At 40.1% G+C, this 17,286-nt stretch overlaps 1 protein-coding gene across 3 annotated transcripts in view; it reads right to left on the bottom strand.

Annotated features, from left to right (window-relative positions):
- Positions 1–17,286, bottom strand: part of ppargc1a (peroxisome proliferator-activated receptor gamma, coactivator 1 alpha) — a 575,483-nt gene that overhangs the window by 8,854 nt on the left and 549,343 nt on the right. For all 3 annotated transcript variants that reach the window (XM_072252955.1, XM_072252956.1, XM_072252957.1), the window contains 4 exons: positions 15,455–15,571; positions 12,941–13,061; positions 12,719–12,840; positions 11,588–11,739 (listed from right to left, as the gene is read on the bottom strand). In XM_072252955.1, the coding sequence (XP_072109056.1) occupies positions 11,588–11,739; positions 12,719–12,840; positions 12,941–13,061; positions 15,455–15,571 (512 nt within the window). The remainder of the gene's footprint in view (positions 1–11,587; positions 11,740–12,718; positions 12,841–12,940; positions 13,062–15,454; positions 15,572–17,286) is intronic.

The raw sequence follows: 17,286 nt of genomic DNA, 5'->3' as shown, positions 1-17,286 counted from the left end.
CTCTTTGGAGAGAACGAGGATGAGAGAAGACATGAGAGAGGTATACAAGATATTAAGAGGAATAGATACAAGAGGACATGGCTTTAAGGTAAGGGGTGGGAAGTTCAAGGGGGATATTAGAGGAAGGTTTTTCACTCAGAGAGTGGTTGGTACATGGAATGCACTGCCTGAGTCAGTGGTGGAGGCAGATACACTAGTGAAGTTTAAGAGACTACTAGAGAGGTATGTGGAGGAATTTAAGGTGGGGGGGGTTATATGGAAGGCAGGGTTTAAGGGTCAGCACAACATTGTGGGCTGTACTATTCTATGTTCTATGTAAGCAGGTTATTGCTGAGTAGGTGCTGCATGATAGCACTGTTGATGACCTCTTCTGTTACTCTGCTGATAACGGAGTAGGTTGATAAGGTGGTAATTGGCTGGGTTGGACTTGTCCTGGTTCTCGTGTACAGGGCATACCTGGGCAATTATCCACATTGCCGGGTAGATGCCAGTGTTGTAGCTGTACTGGAACAGCTTGGCTCGCGGCACAGCAAGTTCTGGAGCACAAGTCTTCAGGACTATTGCCAGAATTTTGTCTGGGCCCATAGCCTTCACAGTATCCAGTGAGTTCTGCCTTTCTTGATATCATGTGGAGTGAATTGGATTGGCTGCATACTGACATCTGGGGTACTGGAGACTTCTGGAGGAGGCTAAGCTGGATCATCTACTTAGCACTTCTGACCGAAGATTGTAGCAAATGTCTCAGCGGTTATTTTTTGCACAGGAGTGCTGGGATCCTCCATCATTGAGGATGGGGATATTTGTGGAGCCTCCTCCTCCAGTGAGCTGTTTGACTGTCCACCACCAGTCACGGCTGGACGTAGCAGGACTACAGAGCTTAGATCTGATCCGTTGGTTGTGGGACCACTTAGCTCTGTCCATTACTTGCTGCTTACGGTGTTTGGCGTGCAAGTAGTCCTGTATCGTGTCTTCACCAGGGCAGTGTCTCATAGTGAGGTATGCCTGGTGTTGTTCTCGGCATGCCCTCCTGCACTCTTCATTGAACCAGGGTTGATCCCCTGGCCTGGTGGTAATGTTAGAGTGGGGGATATGCCGGGTCATGAGGTCACCGATTGTAGTTGAGTACAATTCTGCTGCTGATGGTGGTCCATGGTGCCTCATAGATGCCCAGTCTTGGGCTGCTAGATCTGTTCAAAGTCTATCCCATTTAGCATGGTGGTAGTGCCACACAACGCAGTGGAGAGTTTCAGAAATGTGGAGACGGGATTTAGTCTCCACAAATACTGTGTGGTGGTCACTTCTATCAATGCTGTCATTATCAGATGCTTTCGCGGCAGGCAGGTTAGTGAGAATGAGGTCAAGTGTTTTATTTCCCTCCTGTTAGTTCCCTCACCACCTGCTGTAGTCCCAGTCTAGTAGCTATGTCCAGTAGGACCCGACCAGCTCGGTCTGTGGTGGTACCACCGAGCCACTCTTGGTGATGGACATTGAAACCCGCCCCCCCAGCCACATTCTGTGCCCTGCCACCCTCAATGTCTCCTCCAGGTGCTGCTCAAAATGGAGAAGTACTGATTCATCAGTTGAGGGAGGACGGTTTGTGGTAACCAGAAGGAGGTTTCCTTGCCCATGCTTAACCTGGTGCCATGAGACTTCATGGGGCCCAGAGCTGATGTTGAGAGTTGCCAGGGAAACTCCATCTCTACTGTATACCACAGTGCTGCCAATTCTGCTAGGTCTGTCCTGCCGGTGAGACAGTACATACCCAGGAATGGCGATGGTGGAGTCCGGAATGTTAACAATAAAGTACGATTCTGTCAGTACAACTGTGTCAGGCTGTTGCTTGACTACTCTGTGAGACAGCTCTCCGGAATTCGGCACAAGTCCCCAGATGTTAGTAAGGAGGACCTTGAGGGTCGACAGGGTTGGTTTTGCTGTTGTCGTTTTCAGTGCCTAGGTCGAAGCCGGGTTGTCTGTCCAGGTTCATTCCTTATTATTTTCTTTTTAGCAGTTGGATACAACTGAATGGCTTGCTAGGCCATTTCAGAGGATATTTAAGAATCAACCACATTGCTGTGGGTCTGGAGTCACATATAGGTCAGACCAAGTAAGGACGGCAGGATTCCTTCCCTGGACATTAGCGAACCAGATGGATTTTTACGACAATCGACATGGTTTCGTGGTCATCAGATATTTTGATTGAATTCAAATGCACGATGGGATTTGTACTCATGTCCCCAGCGTATAATTGGGTCCCCAGATTATTGATCCAGTGGTAATTACCACTATGCCAAATCTCCCGCTATTTACTAAATGTAAAAATGCAAAAAAAAATCACATTTAGAACTCAAGTCTCATCAAATGTAGAGTACAGAACATTAAAAAAGTAAAATAACCACAGGCAAACAGTTTAAGTTTACAATATCTAAACAAGATAACGAATACTTTACTGTATAAAATATTGGTTGAGGTTGTCTATCTCTGGGCAGAGTCCAGCTGCAGCAGGGGATTTCAAAGCTTTCAAAGGTACATTTAATGTCAGAGAAATGTATACAATATACATCCTGAAATGTTTTTTCTTTGCAACCATCCACGAAAACAGAGGAGTGCCCCAAAGATTGACAGACAGCTAAATGTTGGAACCCAAAGTCTCCCCCAGCTCCCCTCCCTCCTGTGAGTAAGTGGCAGCAAGCAACAATCCCCCCCTCCTCTCACCAGCAAAAAAAAAGCATCGGCGCCCACCATCGGGCACTCAAGCATGTAGCAAAATCAACAGCAAAGACACAGACTTGCAGTACTCCAAAGACTACGCATTCACCCGGTATTTGACATACCACAGGTGCTCTCTCTCTCTCTAATGACTGAAAGAGATGTCTCCATTTCACGCCTGCTCCCAACACCCTGCCAAAATCCCAATATTTAAATAAATTAACTCAGTTGTATGGATTGAAGTTCTGCACAATGGAAGCTAGGCAGGATTCCTGCTGCAAAGAGTAATCCAGTCACTGTAAAATGGCAAATCATAGTTTTCTATGGACTACTACACGTGGGACCAGCAGATACAGTACTTAGGGACCAGTTAAACTTTTAAACCAACTGTATTATTGATGTGTGGACTGCAAGATTGTAAAGGAAGGTGGCCCTATCTTATGTGCCAGAAAGCTCCAGAGACTGCATCAAAGCTCACAAATCCCTGGGAGAAATTTTGAGCTTGGGTGGAAGACACAGGGACAGGTACTAAGCTTCTCATCATCCTTTCCTGATCTTAGCACCTCTAATTCTTTACTGAATCTTCATGTGGGATGATAGAAGGCAATGGACTGTGTGGTGCTAGATCATGCCCATTGCTTGCGTTCACTCCTTACACTAAACACCCGGTTACACATATATGTATGCAATTTTGCGCTTCACCTTTATGTATAACTTGATGAAGGGTTTTGGCCTGAAACCTTTTATTCTTCTCCACACAGGACTCTTTATTCCTTTCTATAGATGCTGCCTGACCTGCTGATTTCCTCCAGCATTTTGTATCTGTTGCTTGGATTTCCATCTTGTGCAGTCTCTAAATGTATAACCATGCACCTTTCAGTTCTACTAATGATGCAAAGTGGGGGCAATTGATGACCTTCAAGTAGTTTATACGTTATCAAAGGCCTTTATGAATCCTAATGTCTCTAGTGATCAGAGGCATCCAAAACCATGTGAAAACCCCTTAACTACTGAAACAAATGTTCTTGATATTATTATTTAAAACAAGGTAATAAAGCAAACCATTTATCTTTTCAATAATGATGAGTGACCACATTTAAACATGGTTGAGTCACATGTGTCCGCTGTGTCTGGTGTGAAGCTGAAGGGGTGAAATGTATTCGTCCCTCAGCTCAGCACATTACAGAAAATCCCCAGGTTCAGAGCTGAGTCCAGGAGCATAGTGAGAGGTCAGATGTCTACAGCTAGTTGATGGTTCTCTGTGGAAGTCTCAGCCAGCCACAAAACCAAGCAAGCTCAATACATTCATGAGCTTTTTCTGCATATTAATGCAACTGAACAGAAAATGCTGCTATTTATCTTCTCCATCTGTGTTGCATTCTTACTGCTATATCATTTATCAAATAATTAGCTTTACAATTCACTTAAGTGAATGTACTTCCCCTCATCTTTTCCAGGTAATCTGAGTTATTCCAACCTGTTCAAAAATGTTTCATTTCAGTTTTATTTCTTTTCACTCTACAATAAATTCACATTCAGTGATTTGCACTGCACAGAATGAGGCCACTTGGCCTTTTGAGTCTGTGCTGATTTTGTCAAAGAATATTATATTTAGTTTTACTCTTCTTTTGCTTGTTTAGCTAAATTCCTTTTCAAAACTATCATTAGAATTTTTTTCCAAACCCTTACCCAGTAGCACTTCAATTCTAGGTCGTACATTGAGTAAAACATTTTCCCTCATAACCCCTTTGACTATCACCTCAGATCTATGCACTTAACTTTACAAACATCAGATAAATTGAATCAACAGCACATTTTTATATCTCGTGGCTGACATGTAAATTCAGTCGTGACTTCCCCCTGCACACACAGTGCATAATGCACTCGGTATGTGTAATACGTCTGCTGCCATTCAGCCTGCTATGACTTTGACATCACCGAAATAGCACCTAAGTGTAAACAACCAGGGAAGGAACTGAAAGGTGAGAGAAAGTGAAAGAGTGAAGCAGACCCGATCTTGCATTCCTTGAAGGGAAGGACTATACCATCATTTCCAATAAAGACAATGGCAAATTCATCTCTCATTTTTTGATGAACCAGATCTTTAAATGATTGAAAAATGTGGCTGCTTACTTGTTTGGGAGAACAATTAACAGGCCCAGTTCACCCAGTTCCAGTTCAGACTACTTCTTTAAAAGCTTCAGCTATGACAGAATCTCACACATCTAAGTTTGTGCTTTGTATGGCATTGCTGAAATTGTGTACAATTAATATTCATATCAACACCAAAAGTCCAGAAATTGAGTTGCTAGTGCACGTGTGCCTTGCACACCCTGCACACTCAAATATCACTTGCCACACCAACCCACCCCTAGATTAAGCAGACATGGACTGTCTGTTGCTATTTATTGATGATAAGTTTTTATATTTCCAGACCACCCTTTTTCTTAATTATTCTTTTGTGATTTAAAATTTCTCCATCTCCATCAAATGTCCTTTTAGACTTTTCTTCTGTATGGTGAGCAACCGTAGAATTTCCCGGTCTAATCACATAATTGTAATTCTTTACCTCTGGAAACAGATTTTGTTATATTTTGTTTCTTTCTCGAAACTTTCATAACTTCACTATCAAACAATGCTCACGACTGAACACTATATTACAGGCAGAGTCTAATAAGGCTTTATATTACACCAGCAATTCTTCCTGGCTTTTGTCTAAGATATAAGATATATTCCATTTATTGTGTTGTTTATCTAGCCCTTCAGTTTCAAAGACCTGTGCACATGCAGCTTCTCTCCAAAAGAAGTGAAAGTGGGAGGAGCTAAAGATGGCACCAGAGTCTTTTGCAGACCTGGTCGACATCCTCCAGTTCACCCACAAAGTAGCTTAAATCTTCTGTTCTCTTTTTCCCTTTCAAGGTAGCTGGGGTCCTGTCAGAGTCCACAATCTATAACTGCGCTCACCATATAACTGCACTTTCTTCATGTATGGTGGGTCTTTGCTCTTCGGAAGTCGCCGAGCGACCGGCACCTCCGTATCTCCAGCAGCAGCTTGGAAGACATGAGCATTCGGGGTGCAGCCCTGCGGATAACACAAATCCTCACCAATATCGCCAACTGAAGCATCATGAGAGATTGAAACACTAAGACAGAAGGCTTAGCTGTCAGAGGCCTCTGCACTCAAGCGATCTCTCTCTCTCTCTCTCTCTCTCTTATGATGGTAAGTGAGAGTCTGTTGGCTCCAAGTTGGGGGAACTTGAATAAGCAACACTGCAGACTATAACTTCAAAACAGCGAGCTGTTGACCTGCCCTCTTGCTGTGGCAGGAGCGATGTCTCTTTCTCTCCCTCGTAAGTGAGAGAGGGGGCCTGTTGAGATGTTGAAGTGTTAGGATGGACAGTAGTTTATAATGGACTCGAGACCATGGTCTCTGTGGGCTTTGCCATTGCTTGCAGAGTGCGTGGTGGGGGACTGATGCTTTTCCCCTGTTTCATGGTCATCTGCGAAGAGTAAGGATTTCAGGTTGTATACTATATACATACTCTGACATTAAATTGAACCATTGAACTATTGAAAACCTCTTCTTCAAAGTTCTTTCTGTTCTTGCATCAGTTCAAAAGTTATATAACTTAGCCTCCACTGTATTAGGCTACTGGACACCCACTTCTCACTATGTTCAATTCCAGCACCATCTGTGAGCAGTTTGTATGTATGGGTTTCCTCGCACATTCCAAAGATGTAGCAGTTAATTTGTCCTGTGATTAGGCTAGGGTTAAGTCAGTGGGCTGCTAGGCGATGTAGTACATTGGGCCAGAAAGGCCTGTTCTGCGCTGTATCTCTAAATAAATAAATGAATATATAAACGTTGACACTACAATTCAGTGGCAAGTTAGTTATCAAACCAGTAAACTATGGGGCAGAATAATATTCCAAAAAAAAGTTTAAATTCCACCATGTCAGCTGGTGAATTTAAATTTGATTAACAAAATAAGTAAGTTTATATTAAGTGGAGATAAAATGGTTTTCATGAAATTATAACAATTGAATTATAATTTTAAGAAAACATCTAACTCATTAGTGTTGCTCGGGAAAGGAAATTGGCTTTCCTTATCTTACCTGGTTTGTATGCAAGTCCAGAGCTACAGTGATGTGATTAACACTTATCTGGCTTCTAAACTCACATGCAAGCTCAACAGCTGCATCAGGAAGGGGAGTTCAGAACAACCTTCTCAAAGACATTTAAGGGCAAGCAATAAATGCAGATTTTGACAGCAATGATAGATTGCCATGAAGAAGTAAGTGAAAGCCTTTGCATTCATCAGGTAAATTTCACATCCTCTGTTTGTAATATACATAAAATGTTCATTCAACTAATACATGCTCAGTTTATTATAACTATCATGATAGTTTTTTAGCCCACTGGATTTCACCACCAATATTCTCCAACTGAGATATTTGATTTTGCTGGAAATATTGACTAGATGATTTCTTTTGGTGTTTTCTTTTAACATAATAATAAGTTGATGGAAAACATCCCCAGAGACACCTGAGCAACACACACAAAATGCTAGAGAAACTCAGCAGGCCAGGCAGTATCTATGGGCAAAAGTACAGTCAACGTTTTGGGCTGAAACCCTGCAGAATTTCTTTTGCTAGAGGTATCTTAGTTGATGTAATTTAAAATAATTCTAAACAAAATAGTTGATAAAGTCCAATGGAGTTTATCACCTCAGTATGGTACATGTCACAAGTTTTGCTTTAATAGAGCAACTAGCTAATTCCCCCTTCTCCAGACCTTTATCTCTTTCACTAATCAACTTCACAGCTCTTTACTTCAGCCCCTCCCCTGCTCACAGTTTTACCAATCACCTACCACCTTGTACTTCTTCCTCTCCTCCCTCACCTTCTTATTCTGACTTCTCATCCTTTTTTTTCCAGTCCCGATGAAGGGCCTTGGCCCATTGCCTTCCAGTTGGTGAGTCTACATTATTAATGAATGAGTGTTTTTTAAGTGCCTTAAGCAGGATGATCCTATTTTAACATACAAAAACAATAAAAACAATATTTTGCTCTCAGAGCTTGTCGTTCACTTAATTGGTACAGTAAATAATGCTTAATATAAATAAAAAATTTAAATTCCTAAAGTAACAGAGATTACATCTGATATTTATCTGGATGCAACAGAGCCTGGTGTGGCAACTTCTCTGCCCAAGACTGCATGAAATTGCAGAGTAGTTAATAGAGCCCAGTATACTTCAAAAAGCAGCCTACCCTCCATTCAGTATGCCTATCCTTCCAAAAAATGTTGATATTATTATCAATTAATTTCCTTCAAAAATATTTGCAACTATAATTTGCGACTTCTAATGATAAAATGGGTATTGGCAATTTTCTAACTTTCAACACGTAACTATGCAGTTGCAAATGAGAGAAATCCCTGTCAGTTTTAAAGCAAGAGTTGACAGGTTTGACAGTTTGACATCACATACAGGAAATTCAAGCCATTAAGTACTGAGATTCGGAAACCAGAATGCAATTCACTTAACAATGCCAAACTACTATGAAACATGGCAGAAGACTCCATGGAGCAAACATCCCAAAAATAATTGTCCTGCTGAATACCAATCAGCCAGAGGCCTGAGCTACTTGTACAGTACGTTGGGTCTTCAATCAAAACCACCAGATAACGCAAATATCAAATTGATATGATAGCTTTGGGAGCTGAGACTATTCCACAGTAGCAAGAAGTGCAATGGTAGCTGCCTATGAGACCAGCTTTTTGATGAATCCAGAAGGAGCTCATTTGTTTCCCCTGACTTCACCCAAAAAAAAAACTTGAATGACTTTTTTTTATGCCACCTTCTTACTAATCACCACATATTAAATGACTAAGGCAAGATGGGCACAATACCAGAAGCATTGCTGCTCTGTTGTACGTGTATTCTGCATTCTGCATGCAATCAGTATAGGTCCTTGCTATGTTAATTAATAAGGATAAAATCTGTCTGATACACATGGACTAGGTGATTAATAATTGCATAAAGTAAAACGGTGCTTGTTACGCCACAACTAGATTAGATACAAAATGATTCAGAAGAATTAATCTTACAGGTGTAAAGGCATACAATGCATGACATGGATATTGTGTAATGAATATGCAATACTACCTAGACTAGAAATATTCAAAAAAGAGGTAGATATTTTATAGTTTACAATATAGAAGGCCACTTTAACACATCAAGTCCACGTCAGATCACAGAAAAAATCCATCCCCCCAGCGGTTTTCTATGTAATGTTTTCTCATCTTATCCATATATTCTCGTCAACTCTACCCAAATCCTGATGAAAGTTATCAAGTTTGTTTTTTCTAGTTAATAATTTGTACTTGTACAACTTTTACCCCCTATGCACTCTCCCTTGCAAAAGAGAGAGTTATCTTCAATCTGTTGAAGGGAAGTCTTGAAAGCTACTTTCACTCCCTAAAGCATTTAAGAAATGCTTCTTAGGACCAGATCTTTGCATGTTTCATCACAGTCACAACTGATTAAAAACTGATCACATTTAACTGGGAATATCCTCAACTCTCAGGAACCTTTTTATTAATACATTAGTATTTATAAGCTCACTGCCCATCTCAATATCTTCACTTCACAGGGTATACGGATTTTAAAGTCATGAGTACGAACTTCACTAACATTGTTTAGCTCAAATTTATTCCCTTAATCATTTTAAAAAGTAATATTCATTTCAATGCTACAAATCACCAAAGCAAATAACTCTAAATCCTGGAACCTAGCTCATAACCGAACTCTCTGTTTTGCTGACAGTTAAATGTCTTCTGCAGCCTCTCTAGAGCCTCAAATATCCTTATCAATTGTAGGAATGAAATCTGGAGATGTGCAAGGGTCATGCACGAACACTTTTGAACTGTACACAGTGAAACTAAAAATCTGCTATTCCTAAAATTATGGCACAATGTCAATGTACTTTCACAAGAGACCAGCTACCTTCACACATTGCTTTAGTTTTTGGAAACTTTTGGGTGATGCAGGCAGACATGCCTGGAACTTTGCTGTACAATAAGGATTTGTATCAATAAACCACTGAGTAGGTTCAAGGATGATTTGGAGATTCTGAGCTCGCAGTCCCCATAAGGGAATTCCTGTATATCCAGGGCCTCTGAAGAACCCTTGGTAGATGTGTTAGGAATGTAAATTTTCACTACCTACCTATTCTACTTATTGGTCATCTTCTGAAACATAACTCAGCTAACAATCCTTCAAAAAGGCAAAGAAACATTTGTCTATTTTCTAATTCCCATTCTGATCAATGGGTCAATTATGTACTTGCCTAATACTGTACTGATATTAGTTATTCTCAGTTGTTCAGTACACTTCTTCAAAGACGGCATTGGTGAGACACAGCAATGTTTTGCGGACAGCTAACAAAGTTACTAAATATACTTTTTCTGCATTTCAATCATTGCAGTCCTCAGTCTGTAATTTCACTTTGGGGTAGTGTGCCTTTGGACCATCTATGTGACCCGGCGTTTTTGCAGTACCCTGAAGGTTTCGGCAAACTGGACCCTCTAGAGTGCAGGCACAGCTACGGTGGCTATTGCTGGAGCAGACTTGGGGCCGGATTGAAGTGGCAAGGCCCAAGCCAGAGAGTGGAAAACTAACCAATGTTTAGCTGAAACAACAGGAATTCTGCAGATGCTGGAAATTCAAGCAACACACATCAAAGTTGCTGGTAAACTTAGTCCTGACGAAGGGTCTCGGCCTGAAACGTCAACTGCACCTCTTCCTACAGATGCTGCCTGGCCTGCTGCGTTTACCAGCAACTTTGATGTGTGTTGCAATGTTTAGCTGATTTAAGTGCCGAACCGGATTAAAAAGATTAAAGCGTAGAGGCTGAGGGCGAAGGATGAACTGGTGTTTAACACACTGCCCCATGAGGATTTACTTGCATAGGTGCTGAACTGACTCTGCAGCCAACAGCACTCAACTCAGTGCTGAACCTGGCTCTGCGGCTTTTGCCTACAGCAACCAGGCTCTTGCGCCAGCTGCGGGGCTGACTGGCTCCTCTGACAGTGGACTCATTTTTGGGGATGCTTTGGTTCATGTTCAGTGTATTATTTGTTTACTTATTCTAATGTTTGCACAACTCATTCTTTTTTTGCACATTGGGTAATCACTGTCTTTGTGGTGTGCAGTTTTTCATGAATTCCATTGTGTTTCTTTGTTTTGTGACTGCCTGCAAGAGGACGAAACTCAAGGTTGTATATGGTATACATGCCTTGATAATAAATGTACATTGAACTTTGAAAAGACATTCTATACATCATGAAGTAATTTTAAGGATTTATTTTCTCTGTGTATACCCTTAATTAGTCATAAGATTTCACATTATCTCCAGTCTTCCTTTTATTCTTGTCCTTCATCAACATAAAAATAATTCATTTTCCTATTGCTATCACAGTTATTCATAGTCAAATACAAAAAATAATATGACTTTTCTTAATCTTGCCTGTTCGGTGAAAGCTTAGCCCTACTGAAATTACCTAGTGACAATAAATTGTTGTGATATTTGCACAGCATTTCAAGAAGCCGCCTAATTACATTTGTTAATTTGAACAACTTTCAGATGAAGTTTTGATACATGATACAAATTACAAAGGATTCAATTGTAAAGAAACCTCTACTGACTCTATGATTTTCTATTTTCAATTGCAAACCTAAGAATTTGATGTGAGTAGGGTGAGTCTACACTTATGAATAAATATATCAAAGTTCATTAAAACAAGGATTCAAAACTGTCTATTCAAATGTCCACATTGTCAATGAAAAAGCAAAACAATTGTGTTGTAGAGCAATCTTACCCAGATCTGCATAGTTAGACTTGTAAAGCTGTCTACAACCTCCAAAGCACAATTCAAACGGAGGCTCATTAGACCTTCGCAAAGTGTGTCCATTTTCAAGGGCAGCAAAAGCATCACAAGTGTAACGGTATGTGATGAAACCATAGTTGTCACTGGAAAGAATTGGATCAAAATTAATGTGTGTCCCTCATTGCAGCACATCCAGTGCATTGTAAATTAGCTGCCGAATATAATTTGATTTCTTTTAATTGTTATACATCTATGTAGAAAGATCTTCAAATTTTAATTTACATGCAAAGAGACATGTTTAAATACTTTCGTAAATAAATGTGGAAACAGTTCTTCGGGGAGAAAAACTCCACAAACAGCACTGACAATCTGTTTAGTTAATTGGTTGAAGAAGAACAAAGGGAAAATTCTGCTATTTTTGAATGGCATATTAAAATAAACTGAAAGATAACAGTATTTTATATCTCTGTAGATTGGGGTCAATTTATAATCTTTTATGGCATTAAAGGGCAGTAGAGGACCAAGCCTTAAAGACAAGCAGGACTAAACCTTACAACGTGATTTTTAGTAATTCGAAACTGAGTGCCCCTTGATGTCCAGTATGCCTGTTTGTTGCAGAAGCAATAACTGTGTCAAAGTGGAAACCAAGGTCTGAAGATCAACTGTTCTTTTGGCTTGGAAATGGTTGGACCATACACTGCATACATTCTACACTGTAAAAGATCAAGGCATGGCTATTGCTATTTTGGTGATGACTAGAATAGTATGAATGCTTCTCTGCAGAAAGCATTTAGATCCATAACCATTTGTCCTTCACTCCAAAATCTAATGTATATTTCTTGCCTAAAGCTGAATTGGAAAACATAAGGCTTTCCAAATCTTCTGACTTGCATCAGGAGGCCTTTATTGATGTCTGTATTATAGAAATCAGGCCACTAACACAATCAATTAATCATCTGTAGGAAAGTTTCAACTCTACTCAAGTTCCAAAATTATGAGTATTCATACATGCTCTATGTTACTAAAGTTCTATATCACGCCTTTTAGCTCAGACAGAAAAAAAACACACTGTTTCTTCAGGAGCACATTTATCATGTGATATGTAACTATTCATAATCTTACCCATCTTCACACAAATGCACAGTACACTCTTCGATTTCACCAAAAACCTCAAAACGTCTTTTTAGTTCTGTACGGGTTATGTCACCCCTGACTTTTGCCACATAAATAACACGGCGTTCCTCCTGGAGAGATTTTAAGAACATTTTTGTAAACCAGTGTCACGTGTCATATATTTACAGCTTGTCTAAATCTGAAAGAAAAGAGAGCTACAACAATGCTTACAATTGCCTTCTGCCTTTGACGTTCCCTTTGCTTAGCCCTTTCAAATTCACGTTTCTCATAGTCCTTTCGATATTCCTCCCTCTTCAGCCTCTCATTTTCATATTCCTCATAGCTGTCATACCTTAAAAAATTATCATGTAGTAAGGAAATGAAAAATGTTAACAGTCAAATCTGTGAATGTAATATCTTGGTATAAAAACAGGCATTGTTTGACAGCTCCTGGTGAATTTCAGGTTAGTATTTATGATATAAAACTAAAGTTGGATATTTCTGGCAGCCTAATTTTAGACTTAACAGGAGCAAATCTTTTTCCATGGATAATATGGATACTTCACCATTCAATAAGACAATGGGTGGATCCTAAGGTTGTTATAACCGGGGGGGGGGGGGGGTGGTAGTGGGGATAAGCTCCCACTACCTATAAAGTGCTTCAAACGGTGTGCAACTCTAAAAGCCTCTGACAACCAAGTCCAACTCTTGGCCTTCGCATGTGGCCTAGCTACTAGGCCTGGTGGAATTCCTTCTATTAACAAGAGAAGGGGCAAAGGTTGACCACTGGTGCTTCAAAACCCGTTGCTTCGGGTAGGTGGGGCTCGTCAGCCTTGGACGGCAGCCCGCCTAGGAGAAGGAAAACTCTGATTTTAAATCTGCGTTGTCTTGCGGCCATACCCACCCATGGGAAAGGTTTCGGGAGTAAACCCCGAGGAAGAACTGGGAGCCGGGGTCCCTAAGGCGGTTTGATGTTGTTTACAACTTCACTCTGGCATCCCCTGTGACTACACCGGTACCAAACTGTATTGGAGCTTGCCCCTCTCTGGGACTACATCAGTGATGTGGAGAGGGAGGGGGTACCCACTACATGGGCAACAGCTGGTTCTTCAAATCTTCCCGCCCAGGCTTGCGTCCAGAGGCGCAAACCCATGATCCCCTGGGATTGACAGCTGCCTACTAAGATAATGGCTGGTCTCGCAACTCAATAAAACTTGTCCAACCCAAACAAAAATCTTAGTGTCCAAAAATCTATCAATAGGAAATTTGAACAAAGTTAACAATGGAAAATTCACAGCCCTTTGGTGTTCAGGAGCCCCTATCCTCTGACAGAGATATCAGGCAATTGGGCTCTGCTCTTTGCAGTTAGATGTGTTAAATAAGATGGTTAATGAATCATTTCAGTTGTCTCTCTACTTTCTGTAAAAATACTAAGTTAATCATAATCTGTACTTTTTATTTCCTGCTTCAATCTAATTGGCTGTTCAGTCTGTCTGATAACTTTGCTAGATCTGAACACCATAAGTGCCCTGGACAAATCACACTACAAGAGTCTGCTAAACCTTTGTGGGAAGCTTTCTTCGTGGTCAAAAGATAGACACCATCCTTTGACCACTGATCGTAAAATCTAGGCTATTGTGTTAGCAACACTAACAAGCAGTACTCCTGCACTTGTCAAGTACTTTCTATTGTAAATGAAATACACTGAGTTGTTTTAGCATCTTCTGTCCATGCTTTACATGTGGTGCACTAAAACTGTAATTTTCCTACTGCAGCAAAACACATTTAATCATATCGTCACTCCAAAATTTACAGTATTGATCAAACAATACAGAAGTAGGTCAGCAATGCTGAACAGAAAACAACCAACAAAAAGCACTTTGATTAATCTTCATGGGGCCTTCTCATAATTTGTTAAGTTGCTGAACCAACAGAAACCCATTACCAACTGACACAGTTTCATTGTTATTGAGAATTGGCACAGAATTATATTCCATGACATTAACACAGGAACCAATAATTATTTTGTGATGAGTTCTTGCATTTATCAAGGTGAGGGATAATTAAAACAGAGCTACTAACTCTCACTATGACATTGACAGAAATAAATGAGTGGGCTATCCTGGTCTCTCTTCTTGTTGAAGCATTCTATTATCTTCAGTAGGAAACAAGACAACATTGTCCAAATCTCTCTGCTGCTGGGAGATCACTATTTTTCTAAAATGTACATACTATACGAGTTGAAAATCTTAAGGCAGATGCAATTGTGAAAAGTAGGGAAACCAGGGTGCCACAAAGGGAACTTAAGACATAACCATGGAAACAGAAGCACAATGGTATCAAAGACTTGGTTAATAAAATGGGGGTCAACAAAAAATGTGAAAAGGGTAACTGAGGAAAATATGTTAATGTCCAGTTTTCTTCTCAATCATTGGATAAATGCCGATTTTTCCTTAATACTGCACCCATACATTCCCCTGGATGCTGCTGAATAAAAGTGGCCATGTGTGAACATGGTTAAGGAATCCATTTAATAGATATTTCAGACAAGTAAGTTAGGAAACCACGATGTACCTCAAATGTTTTAACAAAGTTTTTTTGTATAAAACAGCATTTAAACTGGCAAAGAACTACCTGATATTATTAATTTATCATTTTGTTTGAAAACAGGAGGAAATTTAAGTTAATAAAGTTTTGGCTTTGATGGAATACATAAAACATTTCTGCACTATTGTAATCCCTCACCTGGGTCTACTATAACGATTGAAGGGTGACCTGGAGCATGACCTTGAGTGTGAGCAAGGACTTCCACGAGACCTGTGTTGTACCCTACTGCGCCCTGAATCATAGTAGTGCTGTGATCTACAAAGCAAAATGAACATAAATATACCATTTTTCAAAATAGTAACTGATAACATAACTTTTTAAGGTATGAGAATGGATATCTTTTCAGTATTTATTAAATCATTCATGGTTTTAATTTCTCAAGTGCACAGCCAAACGTTCAGGGAAGAGCTGAGCAATGTCCTGCCGTTGCACACCAGGGAGCTCAAAGAAGTTTGTATACTTCATTAGTCTTTGGAATTGGCAACAACTAGTGGGGCAGATGAACTCTCAGTTAAAGAATATCATGGCATGGTAGGAAGGACGCGTAAGAGAGAGGAAAATGACAAAAATTAAAATTACATCATAAAATTGTACAGGAATTCTAATAAAATATCCTCATTGGTTCAGTTCCTTAGATGACAGTCCAGTTAGTTAACCAAGAGGGGTTAAGCTGATTCCTTGGTCTGTATTGAAACAACAATTATCAGATGTGATATAAAGCCATCATGAGTTAGTAAAAAGAGAACAGATCAGGATTCCCTTCTGATTACTATCCAGTGGCTTCTGGTAGAAATACAGCAAAGATTTAGCTTAAGCAGGGATTCCTGCTTGGATGCAATAACCTGCAGCCATTCACTAGCTATAGCACATATGAAGAATGTGACTGAGGTATGATAATGGAGGGCAAAATTCTGTCTCGGGATCCTTGTCCAACAGGCAATCCGAGTTCTCAGGAATGGAAAGAAGAAAACAAAGGGTAAAGCATTATAACCATATTTTGAAATCTCTGTGTGTTGCTTGTGGATTTCTATCCATTGCTAACAAAAGGACAAGTAAAGCAGGTAACCGTAAAATTAATAGGAAAAATATCTCATTTAAATGCAAAGGAAAAAACAATTCACATCTTGCCTCAGAATCAAGCACTCTAATTGCAAAGTGAGGTTCTTGTATAAACGAATAAAATCTGCTTTCCAGCAGAGGTCATTAATTTAGCTGTAGCCTTGGCAAGCTTTTCATAGAATCCAGCAGGGCTAATTGACATTCACTCAATACCCTTTCATCCTTGTCTCCCGCTGCCCCCCCCCGCCCCGTTAAGTGCAGTTTTTTTTATCAATTTTACAGGATTTGATTGGTCCAGTGCACACTGCAACAGCCAACACAAATGTCTTAAATGTAGATTAGGTTGTCAGTCAGATAGATAGGATTTTATTAAATATTTTAAAATAGGTTGGGTACACAGCCACAAAATTAATGGTCTGGCTTTTATATTACATAATGTGTATTAGTATACAATCTATACAACAAATTATATAGTTTATTTACCAGTGAATTGTATTTATTGCATATAATTGAGGTAAATACAATGCCTTGCATCTTCAATTATCCTTAAACATAGTGAAAACTATCTCAAGTAATGCTTGTATTCTGGATAATGGACTACCTGACTGGCAGACCACTGTTTATGCAGCTTCAGAGCTGTGTGTCAGACATGGCTATAAGCAGCACTGGGGCCCCACGGGGAACTGTATTGGCTCCTTTCCTGTTTACCCTGTACAGATTACTTCAGATACAACACTGAGTCATGTCATCTGCAGAAATTCTCCGATGACTCAGCAATAGTTGGGTGTATAAAGGGAGGACGGGAGGATAAATACAGGGCCCTGGTGGAGGACTTTGTCAAATGGTGAAAGCTGAATCACCTTCAGCTCAGCATCAATGAGACAAAGGAGATGGTGATGGACTTTAGGAAA

The sequence above is a fragment of the Mobula birostris genome, chromosome 3 (assembly GCF_030028105.1).
Source record: "Mobula birostris isolate sMobBir1 chromosome 3, sMobBir1.hap1, whole genome shotgun sequence".
Classification (NCBI taxonomy): Eukaryota; Metazoa; Chordata; class Chondrichthyes; order Myliobatiformes; family Myliobatidae; genus Mobula; species Mobula birostris.
This window is presented reverse-complemented; position numbering and strand designations above follow the sequence as displayed.